The sequence below is a fragment of the Triticum aestivum genome, chromosome 4A (genome assembly GCF_018294505.1).
Source record: "Triticum aestivum cultivar Chinese Spring chromosome 4A, IWGSC CS RefSeq v2.1, whole genome shotgun sequence".
Classification (NCBI taxonomy): domain Eukaryota; kingdom Viridiplantae; phylum Streptophyta; class Magnoliopsida; order Poales; family Poaceae; genus Triticum; species Triticum aestivum.
The window spans coordinates 314,329,943-314,344,531 of NC_057803.1; the positions used below are offsets into that span (position 1 = coordinate 314,329,943).

Genomic DNA, 14,589 nt, shown 5'->3' on the forward strand with positions numbered 1-14,589 from the left:
TCGGTCTCCGGAAACGGTTGCCGGGCTGCCTTCTTCCTCTCCTCTCAGCCCAAGCCCCTCTACACATGCCATCACCTACCGCCAGGCCCAACCTAACCTCTCTCATCAGCCCGCGGCCCTCCTCGCGTGCGCGTCCGAAAGTTGTCTCGAACCCAACCCGGACAGTCGTTACCATTGGGTCCGGTTCATCCCCTAACATCTATAAAACATCACCGTTTTCTTATTTGGACTCCCTAGTCTATTTTTTTCGGAACGTCCGATTACGATCGGAGGTACCTAACCGCCCTAAACTGATCTGAATTGCTATATATAGTGTCCCCTTTGTCCATTTCTAGGCAGTTGTCCCATCCCGCTGCCACTCCACCCAAATCCTCTCGGGATCCCCTCCCTCGACCCCGCAGCCCAATCCCCTACCTTCCCGGATCCACTCCACCAACCACCGCTGCCACCTCGCACTCGATCTGGACTGCCAGATCTCTGATCTGACGGACCAGGAGGCTCCCAGCGCCCCAGCCTCGCCTCCCGCATCCTCCCGTAGAGGCACCGCCTCCTCACCTCGGCCCAGCGCCACCACCCGTCGACTCCCTTGCAGGAGTAGCGCCGCCAAATCAGGCCAGGATCCCCTCGTGCCCTCTCCATCCCGTTCCCCTTCCCTAACCTCTCTCTCATGCCCCGGTGTATCTCTCTCTCGTCAGGTGCAGGAGCAGCGGAAGCTCCGCTATGGCTGCCAAGGGCCTTCTCCTGCGTTGATCCGTCAAGTCCGCCGCTGGGAACGGCCTCCACCACCCGGATGCATGCCTCCCCTATCGTCGGCCTTCGCGTCTGCTTCCTCTGCCACACGCCGGCGCACCGCCCGGAGCAAGCCGCCACACCGTCCGTCGTCTTCGCGCCAAGCTGCCGTCGCCAAGACCTTGTCTCCGTTCAGATCCACTCGGCGCTGCCCGTTCCTGACCATCTGTGTCGCCCGTTCAAGTCCCAGCACCGCCTCGTTTCTTCTTCCTGGAGCGAAAGCAGCCAACTGCTCGATCCCTGCTTCACGAACGAGACGACAAGCACCCAGTTTCTTCGTTGACCACGTCAGTCAGATCCGGTGGGCCCGCGTTGCTCTCCCCGTCGGCCCATCACGCCTCCTCACCCAGACGCGGCCTGCCAGCTTGTCCACTGACCGGGCCGAAGCCCATGGGTAAGGATGCGCCCAACCCCTCTCCTATGCGCTGCTAGGCCAGCCAGATTTCGGCCCATGCATATTTTTTTCGTGCACTGCGAATTTTGCCATTTATCCCAAAAACTGCATATTTACATATTACCCCTTGCTGTTCATGCATTTAATAACTGAATACCCGTGCATCGGTTTGAAATAAGTTATATGTGTAAAATGCTCAGAATTTTGTGTAGGTTAATAATATACAACTTTCATCCGTGTTTAAAATGATGTTTGATTAAATTTTGCTCATATGCCATGTCAAAATGATTTAATTCATAACTATTTAACCGTAGCTCCAAACTTAACAAACTTTATATGTAAATGGGGTAGAAAAATGCCTAGTTAAACATGGTGGCTTTACTTTGCATGTTTAACAACTCTAAAATATGGTTTAGAGCAGATCAGTACCAAATTCAAATATTGCACATGGGGATTTTCCGGAATTGTTGCTCGTTGTTCCGGCCTCATTTAAACTTGCCTAGATGGATAGTTTTCATTTGCTTCACCCCTTGCCATGTCTTATAACATTTAATATTGTTGACTAGTTTAAACGGGAGAGAACTAAATAAGTCATGTGGTGTTCTGTCAATATGCAGCTCGTTGCATATTGAGCTCCACTTAATTTGTAGTATTGTTTGTGCACTTTTCCATGTCATGCATATTTAAACCAGACATGCATCATACTTGGTTGTGCATCATGCCATGTTATGCTTGGTGGTTTACTATGTTGCTTGCTTCTTTCTGGGTTGCTTCTCCCGTTAGTTTCGGTTTTGTTCCGGAGTTGTGAGGATTCGTTCGACTTCGTCCGTTTGTCTTCTTCGCGGACTCGTTCTTCTTCCTTGCGGGATCTCAGGCAAGATGACCATACCCTCGAAATCACTTCTATCTTTGCCTGCTAGTTGCTCGATCTATTGCTATATCGCGATACCTACCACTTGTTATATCATGCCTCCCATATTGCCATGTCAAGCCTCTAACCCACCTTTCCTAGCAAACCGTTGTTTGGCTATGTTACCGCTTTTGCTCAGCCCCTCTTATAGCATTGCTAGTTGCAGGTGAAGGTGAAGTTTGTTCCATGTTTGGAATCATGGATATGTTGGGATATCACAATATCTATTGTTTTATTAATGCATCTATATACTTGGTAAAGGGTGGAAGGCTCGGCCTTATGCCTGGTGTTTTGTTTCACTCTTGCCGCCCTAGTTTCCCTCATACCGGTGTTATGTTCCTTGATTTTGCGTTCCTTACACAGTTGGGTGTTATGGGGACCCCTTGACAGTTCGCTTTGAATAAAACTCCTCCAGCAAGGCCCAACCTTGGTTTTACCATTTGCCTCACCACCACCTACCCTTCCCTCGGGTTGGCCAACCCGAGGGTCATCTTTATTTTAAGCCCCCCAGGCCAGTGCTTGTCTAAGTGTTGGTCCGAACCGAGTAGACTACGGGGCCACCTCGGGGAAACTTGAGGTTTGGTTTTACTCGTAGGATATCCCATCCGGTGTTGCCCTGAGAACGAGATATGTGCAGCTCCTATCGGGATGTCGGCGCATCGGGCGGTCTTGCTGGTTTTTTTTACCATTGTCGAAATGTCTTGTAACCGGGATTCTGAGTCTGATCGGGTCTTCCTGGGAGAAGGAATATCCTTCGTTGACCGTGAGAGCTTGTGATGGGCTAAGTTGGGAAACCCTTGCAGGGTTTTGAACTTTTGAAAGTCGTGCCCGTGGTTATGAGCAGATGGGAATTTTTTAATGTCCGGTTGTAGAAAACTTGACACTTAACTTAATTAAAATGCATCACCGCATGGTGATGGTCTCTTTCCGGCGGTGTCCAGGAAGTGAACACGGTTCTTGTGTTATGCTTGAATGTAAGTAGTTTCAGGATCACTTCTTGATCACTTCTAGTTCACGACTGTCGCGTTGCTTCTCTTCTTGCTCTCATTTGTGTATGTTAGCCACCATATATGCTTAGTGCTTGCTGCAGCTCCACCTCATTACCCTATCCTACCCATAAGCTTAAATAGTCTTGATCTCGCGGGTGTGAGATTGCTGAGTCCTCGTGACTCACAGATACTTCCAAACAGTTGCAGGTGTCGATGGTACCAGTGTAGGTGGCGCAACCGAGCTCAAGTAGGAGCTCGATGAAGATCTTGTTCGTTGTGTTGTTTTCGTTTCCTGTTGATCAGTAGTGGAGCCCAGTTGGGACGATCGGGGATCTAGCATTAGGGGTGGTCTTTCATTATTTTGGTTCCGTAGTAGGACCTTTGTTTGTACCTTGGATGATGTATGATATATGTATGTATTGTGTGAAGTGGCGATTGTAAGCCGACTCTTTATCCCTTTCTTATTCAGTACATGAGATGTGTAAAGATTACCCCTCTTGCGACAATGCCTACCATGCGGCTATGCCTCTAAGTCGTGCCCCGACACGTGGGAGATATAGCTGCATTGTGGGTGTTACAGAAGCATCCGTTGGCGACTTACCGGTGAGGAGCTCCAACAAGAGCATGCCTAGGGAGTAGACATCCGCCTTCAGCGTAGGCCATCGGCCCACCGCGTGTTCCACCACCTTCGGGGCGCGGTAGCCACCGGCACCCACATGGACGGACGACACGCGCTAGATGGGGTGGAGGCAGAAGTCGAGGAGCGCGACGGCATCGTAGTTCGGTCGGAGGACTGACACTGGCGGGCGGTGTACCCTCCCGAAGTTGTCCTCCCTTCCATCCTCCATCAAAGCCCATGAGCGCAGCAATCACGCGCCCATGGCGTCTGCCTTCTCGTCTTCTGCCGCGGCTGTAGCCGTCTCTGTTGCCGACAAGGGCGCCGCCCCTCACCCGAGCACGCGTGCCGGCGATCGATGCGGCCTCCATCCTCCTTCTCCTCCTTTGCCGTGGCTGGATAAAAACAATAAAAGGATTGCGAGTTTAATTCTAAGAAATGAAGGGGGTATTTTGTAAAATCGAAACAGTATCGTAGGCATCCACTTAGAAACGGACTGCGGGTTAACTAACTAAAACAACAGGGACTATTTTACAAAACCACCGCGACGGTGAACCCGATGGAGTCAATCCGTGCTTTATTATTAGGGAAAGATGAGCTTCGTACTATCAAAGTAAATGTGTATATACAAAACTCTGAACCTTTAAACCATGAATATTTTTTTCACCGGGAACATAGGTTTAGCGTGCCTCTATGTCATTTGAGGCAACGGGTCCACTAGTTGAAAACAAATCCCCTAGGATATACCTGGTGATGAGGACATGACTACCTTGGATACGACCAAAAATATTTCATATATGCATATTTGTCAGGTGATTTCTAGTGCAAACTATTCAATAATCTATTTATGTTATCCAGAACAAAAATACTTCACACACTTTTATGTTTTGTCTAATTGTAGGTGTATGGGACATTTGTACAATTCACATATGAAGATAAGGGAAAAGGAGAAGTTTAGGTTATGTTCAAAAAGTTCTCTCACGTCACTTTTGGGCCAAGAGAAGATAGAGTCTAAGTCTCTCACGTTCTGGATTCAGATTCGGACTGCACAGACATACCTGACTCAAAACGTCAACAACTTTTTCATACGGACTCCAAATTGGGTGATTCTTTTTTTGTTGGAAAGTATATTTCGTGCTCTTTCCAACCTCATTGGAATCACCTTTAAATTCGTCTGGAGCATTGAGATATCGACGAAACAATCTGACGCTGCAACAGAATTCGAGTCAAACAACAAGTCCAAAGGTGTTGCACCACCTCCACTTGGGCCCATGAGCCTTGTACGACCTAGGGTTAGTTTTAGGCTGCCTTGGGACGTCCTCCCACCTCCTTGGCCGCCACCCCTTGCTCCTATATAAGTAGATCCATCTAGTAGCTTTTTCCTTAGAATTTGTTTAGTTAAAAGTTAGCCATTGCAACTTCGTGTACTTCGTTTGTGTCTAATGACCAGACCAAGACCGCTTACGGATCCCCACCATTATCAATACTTCATATATATTTGCAATAGTCAGATTGCTTTATCATATTCTTGCTCGTTCTTTGATTGCTTGCAGGAATAGACCTTCGTGGTCAGGCTGACCGTGCTTCCGGCATCGTCAGTAACCCCAGGAGATTGGTTTAGCGTTTGCTAAGGCGCAACTCGTGCATGTTTGTAGTCGGATCGTGAAAGTCGTCTTCACCAAATCGATAGTTATTATCTCATCGAAAGATCAGGACACCCTAGCCTCTATCACCTGGCCACCCATCAGGCCGGGCCTACCTAAGCCTAACGCAACAAACCTAGGCCCGAGCCCGGCCCAGTCCGGCCGTCAGGCCTAAAAATCAGGCCCAAGCCTGACTCATCACGTAAAAAGCCCGTCGAGTCTCGGATCGGGCCTCTTCCTTAATCTACAAATACGACAGGCTCACGCTCAGCCCGGCTTGACCATCGGGCTCAAAATCTAGGCCTAGGCCCGGCCCATTGGCAAGGCCGTCCGGGCTGCGTCAGCCTTTTTTGGATCCGGGCTGCCCACGGCCAGGTGTACCGGGGAGCATCGTTGTATGGCACAAGGGCAGATTCGTAAATCGCCATCCTGCTTTCATTTCCTTTTGGTTGTCTCGTCGTCGCTGAGTTCTGAAACCCAAAGCCCCCCTCCCCTCCCTTCCCCCGGGCTTAACCACCTCGAGAAAGAGTAAAGCTAGAGAGAAAGCTACATCCCACCGAATCCAACAACCGACAAGGAGGAGGAGGGAGCGAGCGAGCGAGAGAGCTGACGATGCAGCAGGCGATGTCCTTGCCCCCGGGAGCGGTCGGCGCGGTGTCCTCGCCGGCCGGCATCACCACCGAGCAGATCCAAAAGGTTCGATCCGTGCCTCCTTCCTGCTAGGGTTACGCAGATGCTTCCTTCAACCTATTGATTCGACCATAGGCCTCACCTTTTTCGTTCCTGGTTAGAGAAATATCGCCCCTGTGTTTCGAACGAGCCTTGTGGATGAGTGTATACCTATTGATAACTGTATACCTATTTCCTCTATGCAACATCATCTCTGTGTTTCCAAATCATGGACTCGTGATAGTTACATATAAATAAGTTTAACTCCAAGAGAGTCAACTTCAGAAATCATCCATTCAGTAATCAGTATCCATCTGAAGACATTTCTATCCGAAAGACTGGTTCAAGAAATATCAACTATGCTGGCACGATAAAAAAAGAAGAATATATGGGACGGCGCTTCTTCGCGAATGAAGTTTCTTGTGTATGGTTCTTACACAACATTGCAGCAGTGAATGTAAAATCGATGAGTTATGACTGTATGGAATCCTGGCGGTATAGTATGATCATATACTCATTAAATATATATTAACTTCTTACTAACACTTATTTTCTTTTTCAGTATTTGGATGAAAATAAGCAACTTATTTTGGCCATCCTTGAAAATCAGAACCTAGGAAAGTTGGCTGAATGTGCTCAGTAAGTGGCTTGCTAATTTGGTTTAGTGCTTGCAATTACCATATGAAATGTTTATTGTTGGTTTCATATTTTGCGATCAGGGACCTCTCAGGTACTCTTAATTCCTATATACCTCTGTGGGCTCATATTTTATACCTATTACATGCTGTATTGCAGAATGCCCTATACCTGCCATTCCCTGTATACTGTTTTCGAAAAATGTCATTTTCCCGCATCCCCATTACCCATATCCACAACGATGAAACTGCTAATGCATTGATTGACCCTTATCTCTCGTTTTATGTGATGTAGCGTGAAACTGCATAGCTGCCAGTTTTTTCGTGAAGTTATGTGTATGGCATTCCAAATACAAACCCCTGTCTTTTGTATTCGAGGCATGTTTTGGTCGAAAAATGGTTGACACTATAAAGACAGCAGCTGATTACAAATGAAATAGACGATCTATCTTACATCTGACTCAGATTCGAGGACCATGTCAGTGTCTTTTAACAGCGTCATTGTTATACATGGATCAAAAGGACCTACATTTGGTGTTCCGAGAAGGCCTATGATAAGATACTGTGGAATGTCATGTGGTGAGCCTTGGAGAAACACAAAGTCCCAACAAAGTACATTACGCTCATCAAGGGTATGTATGATAATGGTGTGACAAGTGTTCGAACAAGTGATGGCGACACTCATGACTTTCCGATTAAATTAGGACTGCACCTAGGGTCAGCTTTGAGCCCTTATCTTTTTGCCTTGGTGATGGATGAGATCACAAGGCATATACAAGGAGATATCCCATGGTGTATGCCCTCTGCGGATGATGTAGTGCTAGTCGATGATAGTCGGACGGGGATTAATAGAAAGTAGCTATGGAGACAAACTTTGGAATCAAAATGTTTTAGGCTTAGTAGAAATAAAACTGAGTACACTTTTTTTTTGCGGACAATAAAACTGAGTACACGAGGTGCAGTTTCAGTACTACTAAGCATGAGGAGTAGGTTAGCCTTGATGAGCACCTTTCACTATTGATATCGCGTGCCAAATTTGGTTAGCATTGACCTTAGAAGGAAACCTTTCGATATTTGGGGTCAATGCTGAAAAAGGATGGTGATACTGATGAAGAATCAAAGCCGAAAGGATGAAGTGGCGCCAAGCTTTTGGCGTTCTGTGACAGGAGAGTGCCGCAAAAGCTAGAAGGCAGGTTCTATAGGACGGCGATTCAACCTGCAATGTTGTATGGCGTTGAGTGTTGGCCGACTAAAAGGTGACATGTTCAACAGTTGGGTGTCGTGGAAATGTACATGTTGAGATGGATGTGTGGCCACACAAGAAAGTATCGGATCCGGAGTGATGATATGCGTGATAGAGTTGGGTTAGCACCGATTGAAGAGAAGCTTGTCCAACATCGTGTGAGATGGTTTGAGCATATACAGCGCAAGCCTCCGGAAGCTCCAATGCATAGCGGATGGTTAAAGCGTGTTGATAATGTCAAGAGAGGTCGAGTAGACCAAACTTGACATGGGAGGAGTCTGTAAAGAGAGATCCGAAGGACTGGAATATCACCAAAGAACTGGTCATGGATAGGGGCGCGTGGAAGTTAGCTATCCACGTGCTAGAACCATGAGTTGGTTTTGATATGTTATGGGTTTCAGCTCTAGCCTACCCCAACTTGTTTGGGACTAAAGGCTTTGTTGTTGTTGTTGTTGTTGTTGTTGTTGTTATTGGGTTAAGGACCCCATATGCCTTTCTAGTTTTGGTTGTCAGTTGATAGGGCTATACCACAAGCTTATAATGTAGTTTCTGGTACAGAGAAGCAGCCATTGTGGTCATCATATGATGTGCCTACCTTACGCAAATGCTTCCCTATAAATGGATGTGTGATATTGATGATGCGTTTAGAATAACAGTGTTTATGCTCTGGACTTTCAGGTATCAAGCTCAACTCCAAAAGAATCTCTTGTATCTAGCTGCTATCGCGGATGCCCAACCACCACAGAACCCTACAAGTCACCCTCAGGTTTATCTGTGTACTCAGTTATCCATTTTGCGAAAAGATGGTCTGTGGTGCTCAGTTATTTATTTTGCAAACAGATGGTGCAGCCTGGTAGTATGCAAGGTGCAGGGCATTACATGTCACAAGTACCAATGTTCCCTCCAAGAACGCCTTTAACCCCACAGCAGATGCAAGAGCAGCAGCACCAGCAGCTTCAGCAGCAGCAAGCCCAGGCCCTTTCTTTCCCCGCCCAGGTGGTCATGAGACCAGGCACCGTCAACGGCATGCAGCAGCCTATGCAAGCAGCCGGCGACCTCCAGCCAGCAGCAGCACCTGGAGGGAGCAAGCAGGACGCCGCAGTGGCTGGGGCCAGCTCGGAACCATCTGGCACCAAGAGCCACAAGAACGCGGGAGCAGAGGAGGTGGGCGCTGATGTAGCAGAACAATCCTAAGCTGTTAGTGTTAGGCAAAAATAACGCCATGTATGTATACTATAAGAAAGAAAGAAAGCCCGTCTGCTCGTAGAAGGCTCGTTTTATCATGAAGGCTCGTTTAGAACAAGCTTTTAGATTGATGATGATCATGATGGTGTGTTCTGTCCGGGATTGTTATCTCACTCTAAGTTGTTGTAGGCTTGTAGCAATTGTGGAATAACTCGCCAGCCCGTTGTCCAAGTCAGATGGTTTACCTTTTGTTTACTCCGCTAGTATTTGCTTGCTATGACAAGTGAAATAGTGAGTGAATGGTCAGTGTGGTGGACGTTTTTCTCGGTTATCTGGTGATACAACCCAAGTTGCAACTTTTTCAGGCAAATTACCCACTGGAATTCTGGAAAGGCAAAAATCCTCGACGCACGCGTTAAATGTATCCGTTGGAGCTCCCCGGGCTCTCGTCCCCGCGCGCGGCACCCGGCCGCCCCGCCCTGCCGGCGGTCTGCTGCCCCCTCCCCCCTTCCGGCCGGTGCGTCTGGCCCTGGGCCCCCCTGGTTCTTCTCTGAGGCGCAGAGGCTGCTGCTTCTGGGTGCGGCGCCTCCTCCTGTCCCCTGCTCCCCTCCTGCTGCTGCGCTCGCCCTGGGGTGCACGTCGGCGTCCGTCTCCCCTGCGCGCGCGCCGTGCTCGTCGGGCGAATCTGGCAATTTTGTCCTGGACTCGGCCCCCTTGCCTGTTGGCATTGATGAGGGGGGTGAGTTCGTTCCCGGCTCGGCCGCTCCGTCCCCCCGGGCTTTGTTGGGCTTCACCCTCCTCTGCGCGCATTCAAGTCTCCGCGGCCGCGCCGGACGCCTTCAATGCGGCCACCCGCCTTCGCTCCATCATCACCATCCTCCCTCGCCCATCCCGGCTCGTCAATGCGGCGTCAGGATGCGTCCTCGCGCCACGGCCTGTCTCGTCCGCTCCTCGGGAGGAGGAGGGCTGGACTTTCGTGCTGCGGCAGCGCCGCCCTCGACGGGACGCGCCTTCAAGCCGGGCGTCTACCGTCCCGTCCCATCCCGCGCCGAGCGGCCTCGACGAGCAACGCCGAGCCAGTTTCATCCGCTTCAAAAAGCGCACGGAGGGGCGCTGCTCTCGCTGTCTCGCCCCCAAACACCACCGCTCCTCTGCCTGTCGCGACCCTGTGCGCTACCTCTCCTGCAACCTCTCGGGCCACATCGAGCGCAGCTGCCCCCTGCGACGTGCGTCCAAGCAGCGTCCGGCCTCCCCGCCTGCGGCCCCTCCGCCGTGCCGCTCGCCCGCCGATTCGGGCGCGCGTTCCTGGGCTGAGGTTGTCGCCTCCCCGTCCGCTCCCCCTCCCCGCGCTGGGATGGCTCGCACTTCCGCCGGCATTGGGGCGTCGGACGCTCGCCCCGAGGAGGACTCGTGCTTCATCCCGTCCTCATTCGACATGGACCGTGACATGCTTGAGTGGGAACAGACGGCGGCCATCGCCTGGGCCATCAACGCGCCGCGGCGGCTCGTCGCGCTGGACGTCGACCGCGCCATCCGGAAGCAATTCCGGCTCAGCCACGGGGACGTGGCTGTCATCCCGTACCACCCGGTGAAGTTCCTCATCAAGTTCGAGCACAAGGCCCAGTGCGACGTGGCGCTTGCCGCGGGTCACATGCGTGCTGCCGACGCCATTGTCCACATCAGGCCGTGGCGTCCTCTAGAGCGCGCGTTCGGGGCCGCCCTCAACTACCGAGTGCACCTGTGCTTGGAGAACGTCCCTGACTACGCGTGGACGCCGTTTGTCGCCGAGCGCATCATCGGCCGGCGCTACTCCCTGGATCGCCTCGAAGACCACTCCGTGCTCCGGACAAACTCCGTGACGCTCGACCTCTGGGCTTGGACTGCAGACCCAAACCTCATCCCCAAGGTCATCTAGCTAACATTCACCACCCGTCCATCCGGCGGCCTGCAGGTGTTCGCCAATGTGGCGAGGTCGTCCGGTTGCAAGCGTGGCGCAACCTTCAGGGTGTTGGTTCACTTGGACATGGTGGAGGACCACTCCAATGCTCCCCTGGACTGCTACACCTCTGACGATCGCGCTGAGGCGTTCAGCCCTCCCAGGCTGCCGCTGGAGTGGCACATGGAGTGCGTTGACGGTGTTCCGCCGCCTCTTGGAGCCACCCTTGCCCTCCCTGACATGGGAGGCAGCTCACGGGCTGCTGCTCCGCGTTGCCGAGACCGGGGATGACCACCCCCGGCAGACGCCGCGGTGCCGGGACGACAACGATGACTGGCATGGCGGCGGCGGCCGGGACGGACGCGGCCGGGTGCCCCGCTCCAACGCCTCGGCCTTGGACGGGCGCAGGGAGCGCACCCGCTCACCTCGACGTCGCGACGTGGATTCGGCGCGTCATGGACGTCGCCGTGCGGGCTCCCCCGTGGGCGCTGTGTCTCCTGTCATGGCGATGGAGGTCGACCGGTGGCATGCGGCAGGCTGCACCTTCTGTCCGACGGCGGCGCTCCTGCGGGGCCTCACCTCCCGCTGGTGGACCATGCCTGCCTACTTCGGTCTGAGCTGTCGGCGGCTATCGACACCGCGCTCGCTCCATTGCACTCGGAATTCTCTGCCATGCGTCGGTGGCTGGCCGACCTTGCTGAAAGGGTGGAGGGTGCCTTCGTCAAGCTCGGTTCAACCAATGGTGGCCCGGCCAACCCATCCTTGCTGGCTGGCGCGGCTGTTGGCGTGGTGGAGGCGGGTTCGGCGGTGCCCGCCCTGCCTACGCTGTCGGCCTGCTTCGCAGGACTCGCCCTGTCCCCGGAGGTGCGGAGCCTCGACACGTCGGGGGTTGAAGCCTGGTCCGCCCCTGATCCACCATCGACCGTTGATGCTTCGCCTCTGGCCCGGCCTGTCGACGCCGACCGCGCGATGTACGACGCTGGGGGTGACCCTGTCGGGCTCCTTGTTGTTGTGCCTCCCTCCACCGCCCCTCGTGATCAGGCCTGAGCCGGTCACCGTCCACACGGTCAATGCAGCTGGGAGTGGCCCGACGGAGATCCTCGTCACCGCGACCCCCCCCCCCACCGTCGTGGTCGGGCCTGGGACGGATGCCACCGACCCGGTCGGAGCACTCACGCTGTTGGCAAATGCCTGCCCTGAACCCGCCGTCATTGTTGCCCCGGCAGCTGCTACGGACGTGCCTCCGATTGGGAACCCCCTGGAGTCTTTCCTCGCCAGCGTTGCCGGGGAGCCGCCCGCCTCGTTGCTGTCTACTCCGGCCACCCGTAGGAGCAAGGGGGGCGTGTCGGTCGCGCCCGCTCGTCGTAGCGCCCGGCTCGACAAAAAGAAGGCAAAAGCCCCCTCGGGGCTGCTACGGAGGCGATCCAGGAGCTCATTGCCAAGGTTTGTGGTGTACTGGACCCGTTTGTTGGATACGACGAGAAGGCCAAGCAGGCCTACCTCGACATGTTCAGCACCCCGCTCGCGGCCCCCGTGGTCCAGGCTACTGCTGGACTGGTAGCGCACGCCAAGATATCACCCAAAAGAAGGCGCAGAAGAACAAGAAGAAGGCCGCCCATGAGGTTGCAAAAGCTGTTGCCCAGGTCGCTAATGTGTAGGCTCCCTAGCTGCCGTTGCTTGTTGGGCTTCTATCCCGCGAGCATGATGTATCACCGTTCCTTTCTTGCTCTTTGTTTTAGTTGTCCAGAACCATGTATCATCGTGACCGGAGGTCGTCTATCTTCCCTGCATTGTGTCACCAAGCTCAAGTCTGCTAGCTGCACTTCACTCTGTTTCATTCTTTTTCCTCGGCGCCTCCTGAAGTCTACATCCACCGTGCTACTTTTAAGTTTCCCATATGGCGCAATCTGACGTAAAAATCATCTGGTGGAACGTCTGCGGACTTAACTCGCGCGCTCGCCATGACGCCGTTCGCGTTATCGTTCGCAACTCCCACACCCCCATCGTCTGTCTCCAAGAGGCGAAGCTACAACTAGTTGACGACTCCATTGTCAGGGAGATGCTTGGCCCTTGATTCACCGCCAACTACTTTGTCTTGCCTGCAACCGGCACTAGAGGAGGAATGATCTTGGCCGTGTCAGACCGTTTCTTCGCGCTGTCAGACTGCCAGACTACGCCGGGCACCATCTCCGCCTCTGTCTCCATGCTAAATGATCGCATTGCTTGGACCATCACTTACGTCTATGGTCCTCAGGGTGAGTCGGACAAGGTGGCATTCATTGAGGGGTTGAGGGCTCTCTCTGCCACGACTGGAAGGCAGTGGCTTCTTTTGGGGGATTTCAATCTGATCACTAAAGCGGCGGACAAGAGCAACGCCAACATCAATCGCCGTCTCATTGGGAAATTCCGCGGGGCCCTTGACTTCATGCAGCTAAAAGAGCTATGTATGTGTGGGAGGCTGTAAGTGCATCTAGTGCCACCCCTAGTTGGTTTTGGAGTATTAACGACAACCCTAGTTGAGGGACTAATGTGTTTGTGAGAATTGCAGGATAACACAGGTAGAAGTCCCTCATTGATTTGGTTTTCCTACCAGAGATGACCTCTAAAAATGTATGAAGACATTGAGGTCAAAGGTGGTATATGAAGGTATTCACATTGAAGACTATGACAAGAGAAGACATCGCATGAAGCATATGGAGCTCGACGACTTAGATCTTTCGTAGTTCTTTTTCTTCTTTGTTGAGTCATAGGAACCACCGTACTGTTAAGTGGGGTCCAAGAGAACCAGTCAGAATGACTGAAGTGATGCTTAACCAAAACCTATGTCTTCGAGTGAAGACTATGAGAGCGAATCTTGTCTAGAGTCGGACAAGCCAGCTTTGCTTGTAGCCCAAGTAAAGTTGCCGTGTGAGTTTGAAATCTGACCGTTGGAACACGTGTCAGTTCCTTAGTGACCCAGGGTCATTCCGGACAAATCAGGTCGGGTTGCCTAGTGGCTATAAATAGCCCACCCCTACAACCATAAATGGTTGGCTGCTCAGAGTTAGTGTACGGCTTTTGTCGTTTGAGAGCAACCCACCTCGAAGCCTTTGAGAGAGAATTCCTTGCGAGGATAAAGCCCTAACCACCCAGAGCCAAAGAGAATTAGGCATCACTTAAGTCTTCTTGTCTGTGTGATCTGAAGACTTATTACACTTGAGGACTGTGAATCCTCCAGCCGGTTAGGCGTCGCGTTCTGAGCATCCAAGAGACATTGTGGATCGCCGGTGAACAAAGTCTGTGAAGGTTTGGGAGTCTATCTTGAAGACTTACCAGAGTGATTGGGCGAGGTCTGTGTGACCTTAGCTCAAGGGGAATACGATGAGGACTGGGTGTCCTGAGCTGCGTGTTCAGGACTGGGTGTCCGGGACTGTGTGTCCTCAGGTTTAAATACCTAGCCGCCCTAACCAGACGTACAGTTGTCACAGCAACTGGAACTGGTCCAACAAATCATTGTCTTCAACGTGTCACTGGTTTCATCCTTTCCTTCCCTTTACTTACTGTTGGTCCTCGTGAAGTCATTGTATGATTACACTATCTT

At 52.1% G+C, this 14,589-nt stretch overlaps 1 protein-coding gene and 1 pseudogene across 2 annotated transcripts; both read left to right on the forward strand.

Annotated features, from left to right (window-relative positions):
* The first annotated feature begins 5,765 nt into the window (after positions 1 to 5,765).
* LOC123086022 (GRF1-interacting factor 2) lies at positions 5,766 to 9,336 on the forward strand. 2 transcript variants are annotated; one of them, XM_044507724.1, is made up of 4 exons: positions 5,766 to 6,037; positions 6,573 to 6,649; positions 8,567 to 8,654; positions 8,729 to 9,336. In XM_044507724.1, exons 1-4 carry the CDS (start codon positions 5,954 to 5,956, stop codon positions 9,080 to 9,082), a joined length of 603 nt encoding a protein of 200 aa, XP_044363659.1. In that variant the 5' UTR covers positions 5,766 to 5,953; the 3' UTR covers positions 9,083 to 9,336. The 2 variants fall into 2 exon arrangements, with proteins under 2 accessions (XP_044363659.1, XP_044363660.1); XM_044507725.1 differs by lacking the exon at positions 6,573 to 6,649 and having other exon boundaries at positions 5,774 to 6,037; positions 8,567 to 9,336.
* Positions 9,337 to 9,465: 129 nt separating this feature from the next.
* Positions 9,466 to 12,652, forward strand: LOC123086021 (uncharacterized; annotated as a pseudogene).
* The last annotated feature ends 1,937 nt before the right edge of the window (positions 12,653 to 14,589 follow it).

Coding starts and splice junctions, on each gene's coding strand:
- LOC123086022 (XM_044507724.1), top strand. CDS start 5,954: ATGCAGCAGGCGATGTCCTTGCCCCCGGGAGCGGTCGGCGCGGTGTCC. Junction 6,038..6,572: donor CCACCGAGCAGATCCAAAAG/GTTCGATCCGTG, acceptor TTTCTTTTTCAG/TATTTGGATGAAAATAAGCA. Junction 6,650..8,566: donor AAGTTGGCTGAATGTGCTCA/GTAAGTGGCTTG, acceptor CTGGACTTTCAG/GTATCAAGCTCAACTCCAAA.